The 20,319-nt window shown below is 41.7% G+C and overlaps 1 protein-coding gene across 1 annotated transcript; it reads left to right on the top strand.

Moving 5' to 3' along the window:
- Positions 1–3,438: 3,438 nt before the first annotated feature.
- On the top strand, positions 3,439–4,536 carry Vmn1r42 (vomeronasal 1 receptor 42). The gene has a single exon (NM_053221.2). It carries the CDS (start codon positions 3,469–3,471, stop codon positions 4,456–4,458), a length of 990 nt encoding a protein of 329 aa, NP_444451.2. The 5' UTR covers positions 3,439–3,468; the 3' UTR covers positions 4,459–4,536.
- Positions 4,537–20,319: the final 15,783 nt, after the last annotated feature.

Here is a 20,319-nt window from a genome sequence, read left to right as displayed (position 1 = left end):
GTAGAGACCATATCCAGAGGTTAGGCATGGTCCATGATTGAGGGATTCTACCACCCAACATTCTCAACTAAACAACCTACCAAAGCATACACATGGAGGAACCCATGACCTCAGCCGCATATGTAGCAGGATAGTGTTGTCTGGCATCAAAGGGTGGGGAGGCCTTTGGTCCTGTGCTTGATGTACCTGTGCTAGGGTAGAATGCTAGGGTGGTAGGGAAGGAGGAGTAAGTGAGTGGGGGACCACCCTCATGGAGGCATGGAAAGGGGTGGAATGGTTCATACGTACATTTGTCAGGATCTTTATATTACTGTGTGTAAAATACCTAGGGGACAAAAGAAAAACTGCATGTTGTTTCTGTCCATACAGATATCAAGACTTACTGACTCCATCTGTAAGGAGAAAGCTGGCCATTCAAGCTCCCTGAGGAGAAGAATCCTGGGTTGGCCCCAGGAACAGTTATGTTCAAGCTGCCTATGATTGCATAGCCCGAAGTGTCAATGTTACCCTTCATTTCTACATTTAATTTAAGATCATTTTTAGTTTTTACTAAGAGAAGAAAATCTGGAAGTCATAGCACACAGAACAAAAATTTCTTGGAAACAGGTCCTCCATGTGTTGAAGGACCCTGGAAGAAGCAGCCTGCCACTCACTGTGTAGATTTCATCAGAAACATGGAAGCTCAAGGAAGGCACCAGGAGTCTCACTGCTAGCAGATGAATTGTGCAGAAGTTAAGTTTATATTCATTTTGCCTGAGAAAAAAATTAGCAAGTTTGTGTTGACTACATTGTGTCTTGTTCTAACTTAGAGGTGTATCAAGGGAGCTCATTGAAAAGTTTGGGCCCAGCTCACACAGGACAGATGTTACCCAACAGAGTCCAGTCAACTCAACAGGTAAAATGTTCCAGTGGGATCCCACATGTCCCTGCTCTCCAGTGGGAACTTGTCACTGACAGTCACTAAAATTGCAGGCTGCAGAGATGCTTTAAAGACTCCCTGTACCTAAGCCTGTGCAGGATCTCCTCAGCTCAGACTCCACCTGCCCCACCCCTTCCATCTGAGTAAGTGCCCTGAGTAAGCACAGAATCAGAAGGTGGCTGGGTCCCAGGCAGGCTGTGGGAGTTGCAGGGGTAGTTTAAGTTTTTGCCATGGGGATGCTGAGTCTGAAGGATGCTCAGCACAGGGTACTGTATGCTGCACCAAGTGCATTTTCATCCTGGGGTATTCAATTTTTATGGTCCTAAACACACCTAATTTTTATAAGATGTCTGTTAATTTTAATTTCAATTTAATTTCCTGAGCTAATTACCAAATTTATTTAATCATACATACGTGTATGGTATAATTTCCAGAGGATTTTAGAAGCGTTTTTTCTTGTATGCATCTTGAAATGTACTGGTGTTTTAATTTCAATTTTAAGGAAATAATTTTGCTTCTCTTAATTATGTACCATAAAGGTAATGGTGTTGATATACTGCCTTCTATAGAGTGAATACCAAACCCTTCTTTGTGATGATCCTAGCGGATACTGGTGTCCATGATTTTGGTAACTGTGTAATGACACAAAGGCTAAAACCAGGGCCTCCTTGATATAGGGGGCTTCAATTTTTCTGCTCTGAGCAGGCCTTGAACTAGAACATCATGAAAATGTAAGAGAACTCGATTATTTTATAGCCTGAAAATTTTGGAGAGGCTTTGAATGTTGAACATGATTTGAAAATTAAGGGAGGCATACAGAACTTTTAAAGTATATCGAATTTTTATATTAAAATGTTGATATTAGTATGATATATTGGAAACAAAGAAAAGAGACAACATTAACAGTCTAACATTGATGTTTTTTATGTCAACCTGAGAAGGGTTTGTTTTGTGTCAGCTATTTCGGTTTGTTTGTTTCTTTGTTTGTTTTGATCCAAGGTAAACAATTTAGAGTGGGAGAAGGTAATATCAGTTCAGATAATTCCCCCAGCAGATAGAAATGGGGGCATATTTGTGATGAATTTCCTTGATTGGTGATCTTTGTGAGAAGTCCAACTTCAGTATGAGAATAGGCCCTGGCTGGTAGATACTTAAGAATTCAGACAAGGAAAGCCATGAAGCCAAAAGCCAGTGAATAGCACACCTCCATGATTGTACATCAGTTCCTACCTATAGGATTCTGCCTTAAGTTCTTCCCCCAACTAACCTGGATAATGTATTATTAGCAGTAAAATGCAATAAAGGCTTTACTACCAAATAGGTTTGATACTGGTAATTTACTAAGTCACTGTTTAATCAAGAAACTGTAACAATTCTACAGCATATACAGTACATTGATAAATATAAAATTGTATTTGGCATGTCAGGAATCTAGAGAAGTATCAAACATCATTTATGGAAACAGGGTGTGTATACTCTTATAGAGCCTGTCTTTCAAGACTCAGTTGTACAATTTTGCATTCTTCTGTAATAAGGGATAACCCAAACTCTTTTAATTGTAATTCTATTTCATCTAGACTTCACATCCTGAAGGAAGACATGGAGTAAGCTCCTGCAAACATTTGCCCAATTTGTTCTTCTCTTGGAAGATGTTCTAGATTGAGATTAGAAACATGCAAAATGAAGAAACAGAGTATCACTCCAAGACTGAACTGTCAACCTGAGTTCTCTGGAAAGGACTCCACTCCAATGTTCTGCTGTTTGTAATTTATTTATATTTTATATTCTGTTTCAAGCAGGGATGGAGCTGACCAGTTACCATCTCTCCAAGATCACAAACATGAGGCACTGCATGAGAAAACCAGCAGGTGAAATATGTACAGAGACCATCTTGTGCTGGAACACTGCCATGTTTGGTGTGTAAACAGAATATTCTTATGTACCTACTGCCTACCTGACCTGGACCCATGGCTGTGTATATGTCCTTGAGGAGGTGACTGGAGCTCAACTTCAGAGTATTCTAGGTCATACTTAGTTAAAATAGCAGATTACGCTTTGAAGGAGAAACATCTGGATTCACAGATCACAACTCCAACATTTGATATGTAAATATATTAAGGAATTTGGTTTTAGAGTTTACTGAATAAAGATAACCACAAATAGAATAAGTCCATAACCAATACACAGGACCTCTTTCATTGGGAAGATCTGGTTTTTTTCTTTCACAAAATTCTCCTCATTCAAACCCACCCAAAATAGTAAAACTCTATCTGTAATGTTGCTGGAAGTGAGGATGTTGTTGATGAAAACCAAATACGATGCTGTTCCTGCTCCAGGAAAAAAAAATTACACATTCTAAATAAGAGAATCCATAATCTATGATGTGTGCATTATTTAATGTTAAGGGAGCTCACGCACTGATGCAGCCACCATAGGACACAGGATCGAGCCATGACTCAGCTTTGAACAGCTATGAAGATCTGGGAGTGTAAGGTACAGCTGAGATCTTCAGTGGATTATGCTGAGGGGAGCAGAGTTGCCCAGGAGGGATGGGTGATATTCTGTTCTCTTCTCCTCAGTCAATGTTCTCACATACAATGAATAAGAACAGCATACTACATACTCATTCTATCATAGGAAAAACATTTTTCTCTGAAATTGGCATTGGGATCTCAGGCAACAGCTTCCTTCTTCTTGTCCACATCCTAAAGTTCATTCGTGGGCACAGGCCCAGACTCACTGACCTGCCCATTGGTCTCTTGTCCCTAATCCACCTACTGATGCTACTGGTCGCAGCATTCATAGCCACAGACATTTTTATCTCTCGGAGGGGCTGGGATGACATCATATGTAAATTCCTTGTGTACCTGTACAGAGTTTTGAGGGGTTTCTCCCTTTGCACCACCAGCATGTTGAGTATCCTCCAGGCCATCATTCTTAGTCCCAGAAGCTCCTGTTTAGCAAAGTTCAAGCATATATCTCCTCATCACATATCAGGTGCCATTCTTTTCCTGAGTGTCCTCTATATGTTAATTGGCAGTCAACTCTTGGTATCCATCATTGCCACCCCCAATTTGACCATGAATGACTTTATTTATGTTACTCAGTCCTGCTCTATTCTACCCTTGAGTTACCTCATGCAAAGCATATATTCTACACTGCTAGCCATCAGGGAATTCTTTCTTATTAGTCTCATGGTCCTCTCTAATTGGTACATGGTAGCCCTCTTAAGCATGCACAGGAAACAGACACAGCATCTTCATGGAACCAACCTGTCCCCCAAAAAATCCCCAGAGCAAAGTGCCACCCAGACCATCCTGATGCTCATAAGCTTCTTTTTGCTGATGACCATCTATGACACCATAGTCTCCTGCTCAAGAACTATGTTCCTGAATGATCCAACATCTTACTCTATCGAACTCTTTATAATGCACATCTATGCCACTGTCAGCCCTTTTGTGTTTATGAGCACTGAAAAACATATAGTTAACTTTTTGAGATCCTTGGGTAAGAGGGTGATAAATTTTAATCTTCATTGATGAGAATATACTTAAGAAGAGACATTGTTCTGCCATCAGAACTGTCAGTCATGGCATGCTGTCTATGTGCTTTGCCAAATGTTAAATATGAAGGTGTTTTTCTGTTAAAATGATATATTTATCTAACATGAGAGCAAACTTGTAACAGAATATTTAACAACATACAATTTGATACATGACAAGGGTGTTTTAAATTTTATTTTATTTTTTATATTATTTCTCAATAAAGGTTGCTCTATGAGGTAGTTCTTGCCCATCTAGGTTTTATATTTCCCACACTGTTTGTAAAATAAGTATGTGAACACTTCACATATGTTTTGATATTTCAATTTTCTGTTATGAATTTTGACAAATTAGAAAAACATTTCTTACTAAAAGTAGTGCTATGATCCAGAAAGAAAAGGAATTTTACACATAACTTTCAAAACAGAATTACGTGAAAAAAGCACATAGTGAGTTGTAGAGCAATACTAAGAATAACAGGATTTAAAATTCTAGGGATTTAAAATGGAAACAACAGTCTAGAATTGACAGAACATATGACCAAAACACAGTCTTTGAATGTTGTGTTATATTATTCCATCTTTATGTGCAAGGCAGTTCCAGCACAGTGTGCTGTGGGATGGAGCCCTCAAAAACATGAAGTATGCATACCACACTGGCCAGCCTCCTGAGGGTTCAAGACTCTACCCCACACCTCTCCTTAAACCCTTTACCTCCTCTTCCGGTCTGCACTTTATTTAGTTTCTGGTAAAATCAGATGCTTGGGGAAGCTTTAGGCAATTGAGCAAACTCTACTAAGAAGTTTAATAAGTCAATCAAACATAAGTCACTCTAGATTGCTAAAGCAAGGAGAAAGATGGTGCATAAAAATCTTTCGAAAAATTAACTTGTACCTCAACTTTTGGACTGATGTCCCCTGGGCTTATTGTTCCTACACAATGAGCTGATTTCTGGCTTCATCTTGGTTGTCTCAGGATTGGTTGATTTCAGCAACTGTGGAATGTAGACAAACCATGAACTTGCTGTGAAAAGTAAGTTAACTCAATGAGAGAAAACTAAGTTTTATGTGGCTTGACAGATATAGGGTGGCAAAACAGTTAGACAGGGACACACAAAATGCAATGCCATTTTTAGGTTCAAGAAAAAAGTGACATTTTTTTGTTTTGTTTCATGGGGAGACTTTAAATTCAGCAGGGAAACAAGTGTCATAAACCTATGTATTTGTGGAAGATATGATGTGTATGCACTCACTAGCACTTATTGAGTAACTAGAGGGTTCAAATGACATTTTTGTATGTTTTTGGTACTTCCTAATAATAAAGACATATTATCCTCACACAGATATCACAACATTGTCTCTAGTGCCCCTGAGTTACAGTGAGGAAAGTATTCACAGCACAATAAAAACCTAAGTCCATATGCCCAGCATCCACATGTCACAAAGAGTAGCAGGCATCTTTCACTCCTAGAGATCTTATGGGCAAATGGGTGGTGAATTCCCAGAATCTCTGCGTTACTTAGCCTGGCCACATAGTAGAGAATAACAAGAGACACAACAGAAACAAAGTGGAAAGTCAGGACCAGTGTAATAGGTGGAAATCCGGCCTCTACATGCATGCCATGATGCATAGGTGCCTATATTCACAGACATAAACACACATGCACACATGTGCACACACACACACACACACACACACACACACACACATTTAAATTATTCCACCTATGCCAAATAATGATAATATAAATACACTGGAATATAATTATCAATAATAAAACATTGTGACAAACATGTCTTGCACACCGATTGAATTCCACTCTTTGCACATATGATTCTTTTTCTCAGACTCTCCTAGGAAAGCAGACTTCTTGCTGGAGATCATGTCAGCACCATGGTCACTTCTGGCACTGAGCTGCAAAGGCAGCTCCAGTGTTGTGTCTCCTGGAGAGAGTTTCCTGTGACTGCAAATGTATGAATGTACATAACAGATCAGACATATGAATATTTAGTATTAGCTGATAACATAAAGAGATGAGCTTGAAATATGCTTTTACATTAAAAGTGAATTATCAAATTAAGTCATGTTTTTTCATATAAATGAAAGAATGTGTGTCACTCAATGTTTTAAGAGACCGAGTCACAGAAATTTGTGAATGGTAAACACATATTCCAGACCTGGAAAAGTCATTGTTTATACGTGAATAGCACAGACTTTTAGAGTTTTTAACACAAGGAAATAAATCAAACCTTGGGAATGGGAAGAGACAAGTTGGCAAAAGAATAAATTACATGTACTGTCTTCATTTTTAATAAGGCACACTGCCTGAAAAAAGGGTCACAAGTCAACAAAATGGAATGGGATTCAACCACTACAAATAAAAAAATGTCAAGAGTGAATGTCAAGTTTTGTTCTTAAAGTTCAGCATAGACTTGATATTTCATAACTGGCAATCCTGTCCATTAACTGAGACATCCCATGGTGCAGATTCCAGACTAAGGACAGCTTCTGAGTTCTGATAGTTCTAGATGAGCTGTGAGCCTGTCCACTGTGCAGCTTTGAACCTACAGCTTCATTTCCTTGGAAAGCTTCTGTCTTAGGGTTTTATTGTTGTGGACAGACACATGACCAAGGCAACCCTTAGAAGGGAAACAATACATTTGGGCTGACTTTCAAGTTTAGAAGTTCAGTCCACTATCATCAAGGACATAACATGGTAGGCTCAAGGCAAGCATGGTGCAGGAGGAGCTGAGAGTTCTACACTTCTTCCAAAGGTAAGCAGGAAAAGAAAATCTTCCAGTAAGCTAGTAAGAGGATCTCAAAGCCCATCTCCACAGTGACCCACTTCCTCCAAAAAGTCAATACCTACTCCAATATGGCTATATCTTCTAATTGAGCCACTCCTTAGACCAACCATATTCAAACCACGACATTCCACCCCCTGGACCCCATGAGCTTGTTCAAACACCTGAGTCCACAGGAGACATACATAGCCAAAGTATAATAAAAAACACATTTAGGCACATTTCTGATGTCTTAATCATCTATAGCAGTCTCAAACATGTAAAAACTCCAAAGTTCAAATTCTCTTCATGTCCATCCAATCACTTAACTGCAATCACCACAGCAAAACAGGAAACCAGCTGGGCAAACTCTGAACTCTTCAACTCTATGTCTGATGTCAAAGTAGCTTTCAAATCTCTAAGTCGTTTTCATCTTTGTTGACTTCAACAAACTCCTTTTCCTGAGCTATTTCCACTCCCCATTAGCAGATTTCCTCAGCAGATATACTAGACCTATGGCAGCTTGACTACCTTGGGTTCTCCAAAACAATTTCAATATTACAGATTCTTCTTCCAGTGTCTGGAATCCACTCCTGATATTCTGGGCTCCTCCAAAGGGCTTGGATCACATAGTAATATTTTTACCTCTGAAACATCTAGAGCCAGGTTTCCACTGTTCAAATCACCCTCAACAAAAAAGGCTTTCATATTCCTATTAGGATGGTAAATTAATCCCCACTTATAGCATCCCACTGCACTCCAAATCCAACGTTCCAAAGTACACATTCTTCCAAATAAAAGCATAGCCAGGCCTATCACAGCAATACCCCAGTCCCTGGTACCAACTTTCAACATACTTAGGTCATGAACAGACAGCATGACCAGGGCAAATCTAAGAAGGATCACATTTAATTGGCACTAGCTTACTAATTCAAAGGTTCAGTATCCAGGAGTATAATAGTACAGGAAGAGCTGGAGCATGCAGCATCCATGGAGTCATAGGACAGAAGAGCTGAGAGTTCTACATCTTGTGCCAAAAGCAAACAGGAAAATATTGCCTTCCAGACAGCTAGGATGAGGGTCTTAAAGACTGTGCCCACAGTGACACACTTCTTCCAAAAAGGCCACACCTACTGCAACAAGACCATATCTCCTAATAGTGCCATACCTTGGTCCAAGCATATTCAAACCACCACAGCTTCAAATCTCTGAATTAGTCAAAGTCAAAGAAGTCAAGTCCAATAACAATTCTAAACAAACACAGAGCTGAATACATTACATTAAGATGTGGATTTAATGCAAACTCAGAGGGCCCTAGCACACTCAGGATCTTGGGGTCACTGGTGAGTAGAACTCAACATCTGTTTCAAAGAATCCTAGAGGGTCTTGTGCCAGCAGGAACAGGGATGAAAGAAACCTGTCTGAACAGTGGCTGGGGTGTGTTCATTCCAGTCTGTGCCAGCCCCTCACCATCTTGGGCACGAACTCAGTCAAGGGTCCCAAGGTCTCCAGAGGACTCTCCAAGATGCAAGCACCCTAGCACACCCAGGATCTTGGGATCACTAGAGAGTGGAACACAACATCTGTTCCAAACATCCCAGAGAGTCTTGTGCCAGTGCCCGACAAGTGGCTGGGGTTAGTTCCAGTAGGCACCAACCCCACACCATCTTGGGGGTGAATCAGTAGAGGGCCCCATGGTCCCCAAAGGACTCTCCAAGCTGCAGACACCCTAGCACACCCAGGATCTTAAGATCACTGGTGAGTGGAATGCAACATCTGTTCCAAAACAACACAGAGAGTCTTGTGCCAGAAGGATCAGGGACAAAGGAAACCCGTAAACACCAGCAGCTGTAATTCCTTCTGGTGGCTTCAGCCCTGCGCCATCTTGGGCACTAACTCAGAGGACCCTAGCACATGCAGGATCGTGGTATCACTGCAGGAACCAGAACAAAGGAAACCTGCCGAACCAGCAGCTGGGATACCTTCTTGTGACTCCAGCACCATGCCATCTTGGACATGAACATTGCAGGCCCTAGCACACCCAGAATCTTGGGATCACTGAGACCAGTCTACACAAGAAAGCACATGGGAAGCAGAAGCAACAGAGCTTCTGGAACAGGGTCCCTTCAGGCCTTCATCCTCAGCCAGGAGGCAGAGCTGAGACCGAGACCCCAGGGTACCTTCCCTGCAAGAGTAGACTAGGCCTCCATGGAGGGCTCTAACCCCAGGACTCAGGAGGTGGATCTGAGCTCCAGACTTCTGGGTACCTTCCCTGCAAGAGGAGAGCTTGCCTGCAGAGAGTGCTCCAACTACTAGGTCTCAAGAGAGAGTTGGACTGTCAGGAGTGCTGACAGAGGCTAACAGAAAAACAATAGGAACAAGCTCCAGCCAGAGACAGCTAGAAAATCTAACACCAGAGATTACCAGATGTCAAAAGGCAAACTTGAGAATATTACTAACAAAAACCAAGACAACTCGGCTTCATCAGAAACCAGTACACAAACCACAGCAAGTCCTGGATAACCCAACAAACCTAAAAAGCAAGACACAGATTTAAAATCATATCTCCTGATGGTGGTAGAGAATTTTTTTTTGACTTTTCGAGACAGGGTTTCTCTGTATAGCCCTAGCTGTCCTGAAACTCACTTTGTAGACCAGGCTGACCTAGAACTCAGAAATCCACCTGCCTCTGCCTCCCTAGTGCTGGGATTAAAGGCTTTTACCATCATGCCCGAAATGTGGTAGAGGATTTTAAGAAGGGCATTAATAACTCACTTAAAGAAATACAGGAGAACACTGCAAAACAGGTAGAAGTCCTTAAAGAATTACAGGAAAACACTGCTAAACAGGTAGAAGTCCTTAAAGAGGAAACCCAAAAATCCCTATTAAAATTAAAGGAAAACACAACCAAACAGGCAATGTAATTAAACAAAACCATTCAAGATCTAAAATGGGAAGTAGAAGACAACAAACAAACAAACAAACAAAACCTAAAGGGAGAAAATTCTGGAGACAGAAGTCCTAGGAAAGGAATCAGGAATCATAGATGCAAGAATCAGCAACAAAATATAAGAGATCAAAGAGAGAACCTCAGGTACAGAAGACTCCATAGAAAACATGGAAAATTCAAAAAGATCCTAACTCAAAATGTCCAGGAAATCCAGGACACAATGAGAAGACCAAACCTATGGATAATAGGAGTAGATGAGAATGAAGATTTTCAACTTAAAGGACCAGTAAATATCTTCAACAAAGTTAAAAACAGTCATTAATAGTCTCCCAGCCAAAAAAAGCCCAGGACCAAATGGGTTTAGTGCAGAGTTCTACCAGACCTTCAAAGAAGATGTAATTCCAGCATTGCACAAACTATTCCACAAAATAGAAGTAGAGGGAACTCTACCCAACTCATTCTATGAAGCCACAATTACTCTGATACCTAAGCCACAGAAAGATCCAACAAAGATAGAGAACTTCAGACCAATTTCCCTTATGAATATTGATGCAAAAATACTCAATAAAATTCTCGCTAACCGAATCCAAGAACACTTTAAAGCAATCATCCATCCTGACCAAGTCGGTTTTATTCCAGGGATGCAGGGATGGTTTAATATACGGAAATCCATCAATGTAATCCATTATATAAACAAACTCAAAGACAAAAACCACATGATCATCTCGTAAGATGCAGAGAAAGCATTCGACAAGATCCAACACCCATTCATGATAAAAGTCTTGGAAAGATCAGGGATTCAAGGCCCATACCTAAACATGATAAAAGCAATCTACAGCAAACTAGTAGCCAACATCAAAGTAAAGGGTGAGAAGCTGGAAGCAATCCCACTAAAATCAGGGACTAGACAATGCTGCCCACTTTCTCCCTACCTACTCAACATAGTACTTGAAGTCCTAGCCAGAGCAATTCGACAACAAAAGGAGATCAAGGGGATACAAATTGGAAAAGATGAAGTCAAAATATCACTTTTTGCAGATGATATGATAGTATATAAAAGTGACCCTAAAAATTCCACCAGAGAACTCCTAACCCTGATAAACAGCTTCGGTGAAGTAGCTGGATATAAAATTAACTCAAACAAGTCAATGACCTTTCTCTACACAAAGAATAAACAGGCTGAGAAAGCAATTAGGGAAACAACACCCTTCTCAATAGTCACAAATAATATAAAATAACTTGGCGTGACTCTAAGGAAGTGAAAGATCTGTATGATAAAAACTTCAAGTCTCTGAAGAAAGAAATGAAAGAAGATCTCAGAAGGTGGAAAGATCTCCCATGCTCATGGATTGGCAGGATCAACATTGTAAAAATGGCTATCTTGCCAAAAGCAATCTACAGATTCAATGTAATCCCCATCAAAATTCCAACTCAATTCTTCAATGAATTAGAAAGAGCAATCTGCAAATTCATCTGGAATAACAAAATACCAAGGATAGCAAAAACTTTCAAGGATAAAAGTACCTCTGGTGGAATCACCATGCCTGACCTAAAACTGTACTACAGAGCAATTGTGATCAAAACTGCATGGTACTGGTATAGTGACAGACAAGTAGACCAATGGAATAGAATTTAAGACCCAGAAATGAACCCACACACCTATGGTCACTTGATCTTCGACAAGGGAGCTAAAACCATCCAGTGGAAGAAAGACAGCATTTTCAACAAATGGTGCTGGCACAACTGGTTGTTATCATGTGGAAGAATGCGAATCGATCCATTCTTATCTCCTTGTACTAAGGTCAAATCTAAGTGGATCAAGGAACTTCACATAAAACCAGAGATACTGAAATTTATAGAGGAGAAAGTGGGGAAAAGCCTCGAAGATATGGGCACAGGGGAAATATTCCTGAATAGAACAGCAATGGCTTGTGCTGTAAGATCAAGGATTGACAAATGGGACCTCATGAAACTGCAAAGCTTCTGCAAGGCAAAAGACACCGTCAATAAGACAAAAAGGCCACCAACAGATTGGGAAAGGATCTTTACCTATTTTAAATCAGATAGGGGACTAATATCCAATATATATAAAGAACTCAAGAGGGTGGACTCCAGAAAATCAAATAATCCCCTTGTGGAGAGCCGCAATAACATTTACCATCATAAGATGGCGCTGGCTCCGCAGTGCCTTATGCCACCTAAACAAAGAGCAAGCTATGTGCACATGTACTAAGAGCAAAAGCCCGCCAAAGTCACTGGCCCATCCCCGGAGCTATGAGATTGTGAGTAAAGCAGCCAGTCGTATATAGACACGACATACCAGAGGGTATTTAAGCAACACGTTTCTGAGCCTTTTTGCCTTTTCTCGTCAAGATGTAATAAAGTAGCTATGGAAGGATCTTGTGTCCTGTGTGCGTTCCTGCGGGCAAGGACAAAAGCTCAGGACAAATGGCGCTGAATCCCGGCACTGCCTCACCATCGGCTAGCGCCAAAGAGAAGGCCCTCTGCTCCAGCGGAGATGATCCAGAACCATGGCGGAAAGAAAACTCTGAGACACATGTACAACACATGCCAGAAACAGAGTGGGGTAAGGAGCTCAAAAAAGGGAGCACTTAGATAGGGGACAGAGATGCCCCTGGGAGAGGAATAGAACAAGGAGAAAGAGACAAGAGTAGCGGCGCCGCTTCTGCGGATGTGGGGGAGAAGTGCCAAGGGTGGTGGGGACAAAAGAAGAAATAGCTGTAATGTGGGGAGAGAGAGCAGTGAAAGCTTCAAACATCCTTTATTATGCTTATGGCGAGTGCGGGGTGGCAAGTGCAGGCGGCCTCTGAGGCGCACAGATGCTTGCCTGCACTTCCCTTGCATCCAGTCTGTTACTAACTGCTTTCATTTTAAGAGTTTTCTTTTTTCAGAAGGCCCCACCCTGAGATGCTAAGCATCCATTCATTTAAGGCTTCTGTCCAAAGGTAAGGAGCACCAGGAAAGTAAATAAAAAAGGTGCCCGCAGCGAAAACTCCTCCACCCGCGCATCATTCCCCCTCCTTCCCTCCTTCTGGCAGAGGGCTCAGGGGGCGGTATGGTGCGCCAAGCGCACTTCCACCATGGCGGTGCTCCATGACTGGCTCCGGGACTGCTGGGAAGGCCCTGTGGGAATGGTGGCTCGGAGAGGGGGGGGCGGGGCGGCGCATCTCGGCATGCGCGCCAACCCATCCCACTCCTAGTGTTCCCTCACCAAATACCAGGGCCCAGGTCACCGCGCTCTCCCGCCGCGCCCCCCCCCCCCCCCGTACCGCATGCGTGGGCGGGCCGACACTCCCATGGCTCGACCACTCTCGAATTCCCCCCTCCCTCCATGCATCTGGCGCTCCGGTGGTGGGCACAGGGGGTAGTGCGGTAAAGGCGCGTGGGCAGGGCTGGGGCCGCCAGGCACACTTCCACCACAGCTACAGAACCGCCACAGCCACCAATGCCACCGCCACCCCCGAGGAGCTCGGGAGACATAGAGGCAAACGGTGGGGCCCCTCGACTGCTCGCTGGGCTTGGGCAGGGCGCAGGGTTCGCTCTCTGCACCTTGCTGATCCCACCAGGGGCCCGCAGACAGGAGAGGCAGCGGAGACGCTCACCGCCATAGTCACCAAAGAGCTATATCAGTGGGTGGAACAGCTGAACAATAAACAGCCACTGTGCAGCTTAGCTCTAATTGGGATTTTTGTGTCCCTTTGAGACACCAAATTATAGTCTCTGTCTGTCTATTATGTTTTTGGTGCACCAAAAAATGTCCATTTGTCTGTCGATTCATGTTTGTTTTTCTTTTTCTTTTTTATTTATTTATTATTAGGTATTTTCCTCGTTTACATTTTCAATGCTATCCCAAAGGTCCCCCATACCCACCCCCCCCCAATCCCCTACCCACCCACTCCCCCTTTTTGGCCCTGGCGTTCCCCTGTACTGGGGCATATAAAGTTTGCAAGTTCAATGGGCCTCTCTTTGCAGTGATGGCCAACTAGGCCATCTTTTGATACATATGCAGCTAGAGTTAAGAGCTCCGGGGTAGTGGTTATTTCATAATGTTGTTCCACCTATAGGGTTGCAGATCCCTTTAGCTTCTTGAGTACTTTCACTAGCTCCTCCATTGGGGGACCTGTGATCCATCCAATAGCTGACTGTGAGCATCCACTTCTGTGTTTGCTAGGCCCCAGCATAGTCTCACAAGAGACAGCTATATCTGGGTCCTTTCAGCAAAATCTTGCTAGTGTATGCAATGTGGTCAGCATTTGGAAGCTGATTATGGGATGGATCCCTGCATATGGCAATCACTAGATGGTCCATCCTTTCATCACAGCTCCAAATTTTGTCTCTATAACTCCTTCCATGGGTGTTTTGTTCCCATTCTAAGTAAGGGTAAAGTGTCCACACTTTGGTCTTTGTTCTTCTTGAATTTCATGCGTTTGGCAAATTGTATCTTATATCTTGGGTATCCTAAGTTTCTGGGCTAATATCCACTTATCAGTGAGTACATATTGTGTGAGTTCCTTTGTGAATGTGTTACCTCACTCAGGATGATGCCCTCCAGGTCCATCCATTTGGCTAGGAATTTCATAAATTCATTTTTTTAATAGCTGAGTAGTATTCCATTGTGTAAATGTACCACATTTTCTGTATCCATTCCTCTGTTGAGGGGCATCTCGGTTCTTTCCAGTTTCTGGCTATTATAAACAAGGCTGCTAGGAACATAGTGGAGCATGTGTTCTTCTTACCGGTTGGGACATCTTCTGGAAATATGCCCAGGAGAGGTATTGCGGGATCCTCCGGTAGTACTATGTCCAATTTTCTGAGGAACCGCCAGACTGATTTCCAGAGTGGTTGTACAAGCTTGCAATCCCACCAACAATGGAGGAGTGCTCCCCTTTCTCCACATCCTCGCCAGCATCTGCTGTCACCTGAGTTTTTGATCTTAGCCATTCTGACTGGAGTGAAGTGGAATCTCAGGGTTGTTTTGATTTGCATTTCCCTGATAATTAAGGCTGTTGAACATTTTTTCAGGTGCTTCTCTGCCATTCGGTATTGTTCAGGTGAGAATTCTTTGTTCAGCTCTGAGCCCCATTTTTTAATGGGGTTGTTTGATTTTCTGGAGTCCACCTTCTTGAGTTCTTTATATATATTGGATATTAGTCCCCTATCCGATTTGGGATAGGTAAAGATCCTTTCCCAATGTGTTGGTGGCCTTTTTGTCTTATTGACGGTGTCTTTTGCTTTGCAGAAGCTTTGCAATTTTATGAGGTCCCATTTATCCATTCTTGATTTTACAGCACAAGCCATTGCTGTTCTATTCGGGAATTTTTCCCCTATACCCATATCTTCGAGGCTTTTCCCTACTTTCTCCTCTATAAGTTTCAGTGTCTCTGGTTTTATGTGGAGTTCCTTAATCCACTTAGATTTGACCTTAGTACAAGGAGATAAGAATGGATCAATTCGCATTCTTCTACATGATAACCGCCAGTTGTGCCAGCACCATTTGTTGAAAATGCTGTCTTTTTTCCACTGGATGGTTTTAGCTCCCTTGTCAAAGATCAAGTGACCATAGGTGTGTGGATTCATCTCTGGGTCTTCAATTCTGTTCCATTGGTCTACTTGTCTGTCACTATACCAGTACCATGCAGTTTTGATCACAATTGCTCTGTAGTACAGTTTTAGGTCCGGCATGGTGATTCTACCAGAGTTCTTTTATCCTTGAGAAGAATTTTTGCTATCCTCAGTTTTTTGTTATTCCAGATGAATCTGCCGATTGCCCTTTCTAATTTGTTGAAGAATTGAGTTGGAATTTTGATGGGAATTGCATTGAATCTGTAGATTGCTTTTGGCAAGATAGCCATTTTTACAATGTTGATCCTGCCAATCCATGAGCATGGGAAGATCTTTCCACCTTCTGAGATCTTCTTTAATTTCTTTCTTTAGAGACTTGAAGTTCTTATCATACAGATCTTTCACTTCCTTAGTTAGAGGCATGTCAAGGTATTTTATATTATTTGTGACTATTGAGAAGGGTGTTGTTTCCCTAATTGCTTTCTCAGCCTGTTTATTCTTTGTGTACAGAAAGGCCATTGACTTGTTTGAGTTAATTTTATATCCAGCTACTTCATTGAAGCTGTTTATCAGGCTTAGGAGTTCTCCTGGTGGAATTTTTAGGGTCACTTTTATATACTATCATATCATCTGCAAAAAGTGATATTTTGACTTCTTCCTTTCCAATTTGTATCCCCTTGATCTCCTTTTGTTGTCTAATTGCTCTGGCTAGGACATCAAGTACAATATTGAATAGGAAGGGCAAGAGTGGACAGCCTTGTCTAGTCCCTGATTTTAGTGGGATTGCTTCCAGCTTCTCACCCTTTACTTTGATGTTGGCTACTAGTTTGCTGTAGATTGCTTTTATCATGTTTAGATATGGGCCTTGAATTCCTGATCTTTCCAAGACTTTTAGCATGAATGGGTGTTGAATTTTGTCAAATGCTTTCTCAGCATCTAAGGAGATGATCATGTGATTTTTGTCTTTGAGTTTGTTTATATACTGGATTACATTGATGGATTTAGGTATATTGAACCATCCCTGCATCCCTGGGATGAAACCTACTTGGTCAGGATGGATGATTGTTTTGATGTGTTCTTGGATTTGGTTAGCAAGAACTTTATTGAAGATTTTTGCATCGATATTCATAAGGGAAATTGGTCGGAAGTTCTCTATCGTTGTTGGGTCTTTTTGTGGTTTAGGTATCAGAGTAATTGTGGCTTCATAGAATGAGTTGGGTAGAGTACCTTCCGTTTCTATTTTGTGGAATAGTTTGTGAAGAACTGGAATTAGGTCTTCTTTGAAGGTCTGATAGAACTCAGCACTAAACCCATCTGGTCCTGGGCTTTTTTTGGTTGGGAGACTATTAATGACTGCTTCTATTTCTTTAGGGGATATAGGACTGTTGAGATCATTAACCTGATCTTGATTTAGCTTTGGTACCTGGTATCTGTCTAGAAACTTGTCCATTTTATCCAGGTTTTCCTGTTGTGTTGAGTATAGCCTTTGTACAAGGATCTGATGGTGTTTTGGATTTCTTCAGGATCTGTTGTTATGTCTCCCTTTTCATTTCTGATTTTGTTAATTAGCATGCTTTCCCTGTGCCCTTTAGTGAGTCTGGCTAAGGGTTTATCTATCTTATTGATTTTCTCAAAGTACCAGCTCCTTGATTGGTTGATTCTTTGAATAGTTCTTCTTGTTTCCACTTGGTTGATTTCACCCCTGAGTTTGATTATTTCCTGCCTTCTACTCCTCTTGGGTGAATTTGCTTCCTTTTCTTCTAGAGCTTTTAGGTGTGTTGTCAAGCTGCTAATGTGTGCTCTCTCTAGTTTCTTTTTGGAGGCACTCAGAGCTATGAGTTTTCCTCTTAGGAATGCTTTCATTGTGTCCCATAAGTTTGGGTATGTTGTGGCTTCATTTTCATTAAATTCCATAAAGTCCTTAATTTCTTTCTTTATTCCTTCCTTGACCAAGGTATCATTGAGAAGAGTGTTGTTCATTTTCCACGTGAATGTTGGCTTTCTATTATTTATTTTGTTATTGAAGATAAGCCTTAGTCCATGGTGATCTGATAGGATGCATGGGACAATTTCAATATTTTTGTATATGTTGAGGCTTGTTTTGTGACCAATTATGTGTTCAGTATTAGAGAAGGTACCATGAGGTGCTGAGAAGAAGGTATAACCTTTTGTTTTAGGATAAAATGTTCTGTAGATATCTGTTAAGTCCATTTGTTTCATCACTTCTGTTACTTTCACTGTGTCCCGGTTTAGTTTCTGTTTCCATGATCTGTCCATTGATGAAAGTGGTGTGTTGAAGTCTCCCACTATTATTGTGTGAGATGCAATGTGTGCTTTGAGCTTTACTAAAGTTTCTTTAATGAATGTGGCTGCCCTTGTGTTTGGAGCATAGATATTCAGAATTGAGAGTTCCTCTTGGAGGATTTTACCTTTGATGAGGATGAAGTGCCCCTCCTTGTCTTTTTTGATGACTTTGGGTTGGAAGTCAATCTTATGAGATATTAGGATGGCTACTCCAGCTTGTTTCTTCATACCATTTGCTTGGAAAATTGTTTTCCAGCCTTTCATTCTGAGGTAGTGTCTATCTTTTTTTCTGAGATGAGTTTCCTGTAAGCAGCAAAAAGTTGGGTCTTGTTTGTGTAGCCAGTTTGTTAGTCTATGTCTTTTTATTGGGGAGTTGAGACCCTTGATATTAAGAGATATTAAGGAAAAGTAATTGTTGCTTCCTGTTATTTTTGTTGTTAAAGTTGGCATTCTGTTTTTGCGGCTGTCTTCTTATAGTTTTGTTGAGGGATTATCTTCTTGTTTTTTCTAGGGCGTGGTTCCCGTCCTTGTATTGGTTTTTTTCTGTTATTATCCTTTGAAAGGCTGGATTTGTGGAGATATAATGGGTGAATTTAGTTTTGTCGTGGAATACTTTGGTTTCTCCATCTATGGTAATTGAGAGTTTGGCTGGGTATAGTAGCCTGGGCTGTAATTTGTGTTCTCTTAGTGTCTGTATAACATCTGTCCAGGCTCTTCTGGCTTTCATAGTCTCTGGTGAAAAATCTGGTGTAATTCTGATAGGCTTGCCTTTATATGTTACTTGACCTTTTTCCCTTACTGCTTTTAGTATTCTATCTTTATTTAGTGCATTTGATGTTCTGATTATTATGTGTCGGGAGGAATTTCTTTTCTGGTCCAGTCTATTTGGAGTTTTGTGGGCTTTTTGTATGTTCATGGGCATCTTCTTTCTTTAGATTTGGGAAGTTTTCTTCAATAATTTTGTTGAAGATGTATGCTGGTCCTTTGAGTTGAAAATCTTCATTCTCATCCACTCCTATTATCCGTAGGTTTGGTCTTCTCATTGTGTCCTGGATTTCCTGGATGTTTTGAGTTAGGATCTTTTTGCATTTTCCATTCTCTTTGATTGTTGTGCCGATGTTCTCTATAGAATCTTCTGCACCTGAGATTCTCTCTTCCATCTCTTGTATTCTGTTGCTGATTTTGGCATCTATGGTTCCAGATTTCTTTCCTAGGGTTTCTATCTCCAGCATTGCCTCACTTTGGGTTTTCTTTATTGTGTCTACTTCCCTTTTTAGGTCTAGTATGGTTTTGTTCATTTCTATCACCTGTTTGGATGTGTTTTCCTGTTTTTCTATAAGGACTTCTACCTGTTTGGTTGTGTTTTCCTGTTTTTCTTTAAGGACTTGTAACTCTTTAGCAGTGTTCTCCTGTATTTCTTTAAGTGAGTTATTAAATTCCTTCTTTATGTCCTCTACCATCATCATGAGATAAGCTTTTAAATCCAGGTCTACCTTTTCAGGTGTGTTAGGATGCCCTGGACTGGGCAAAGTGGGCGTTCTGGGTTCTGATGATGGTGAGTGGTCCTGGTTTCTGTTAGTAGGATTCTTACGTTTACCTTTCGCCATCTGGCAATCTCTGGAGTTAGTTGTTATAGTTTTCTTTATTTAGATATTGTTCCTCTGGTGATTTTGTTACCCTCTATCAGCAGACGTGGGAGACTAGCTCTCTCCTCTGAGTTTCAGTGGTCAGAGCAGTCTCTGCAGGCAAGCTCTCCTTTTTCAGGGAAGGTGCACAGTTATCTGGTGTTTGGACCTCCTCCTGGCTGAAGATGAAGGCCCAAAACAGGATCTTTCCCAGAAGCTGTGTTGCTTTGGCCAGGAAGGTGGCCAGTTGTCTGGAGCCGAAGATGGCGCCGCCTCAGAAGCTCTCTGGCTCTCGCCTGTCTCAGAAACTGCTGGCCTCTGTATTCCACACCCTCACCCGTGCAGCCTGCCCTCCGCGGAGTCCCGGAACCAAGGTGGCTCCCGCCGGAGCCTGAGGCAGAAACCTCTCGGGCTGGGCGGACCCCTGTGCTCTCACCAGGAAGGTGGCAGGTTGTCTGGAGCCGAAGATGGCACCGCCTCAGAAGCTCTCTGGCTCTCCTCATGTTTGTTTTTCATTTGGATGATTGTTGTCTGTGTTTCATGTTGAAAAAATTAAAAATGTTATCTGCTGGCTGCACAGCAGGAAGTGTTGTGGCTGGGAGTCATCTCTTGAA

This window comes from Mus musculus, chromosome 6 (genome assembly GCF_000001635.26).
Source record: "Mus musculus strain C57BL/6J chromosome 6, GRCm38.p6 C57BL/6J".
NCBI lineage: Eukaryota > Metazoa > Chordata > Mammalia > Rodentia > Muridae > Mus > Mus musculus.
This window is presented reverse-complemented; position numbering and strand designations above follow the sequence as displayed.

Bases quoted from the DNA above. Each gene is read 5' to 3' on its own strand.
- Vmn1r42 (NM_053221.2), top strand. From the start codon at position 3,469: ATGGGTGATATTCTGTTCTCTTCTCCTCAGTCAATGTTCTCACATACA.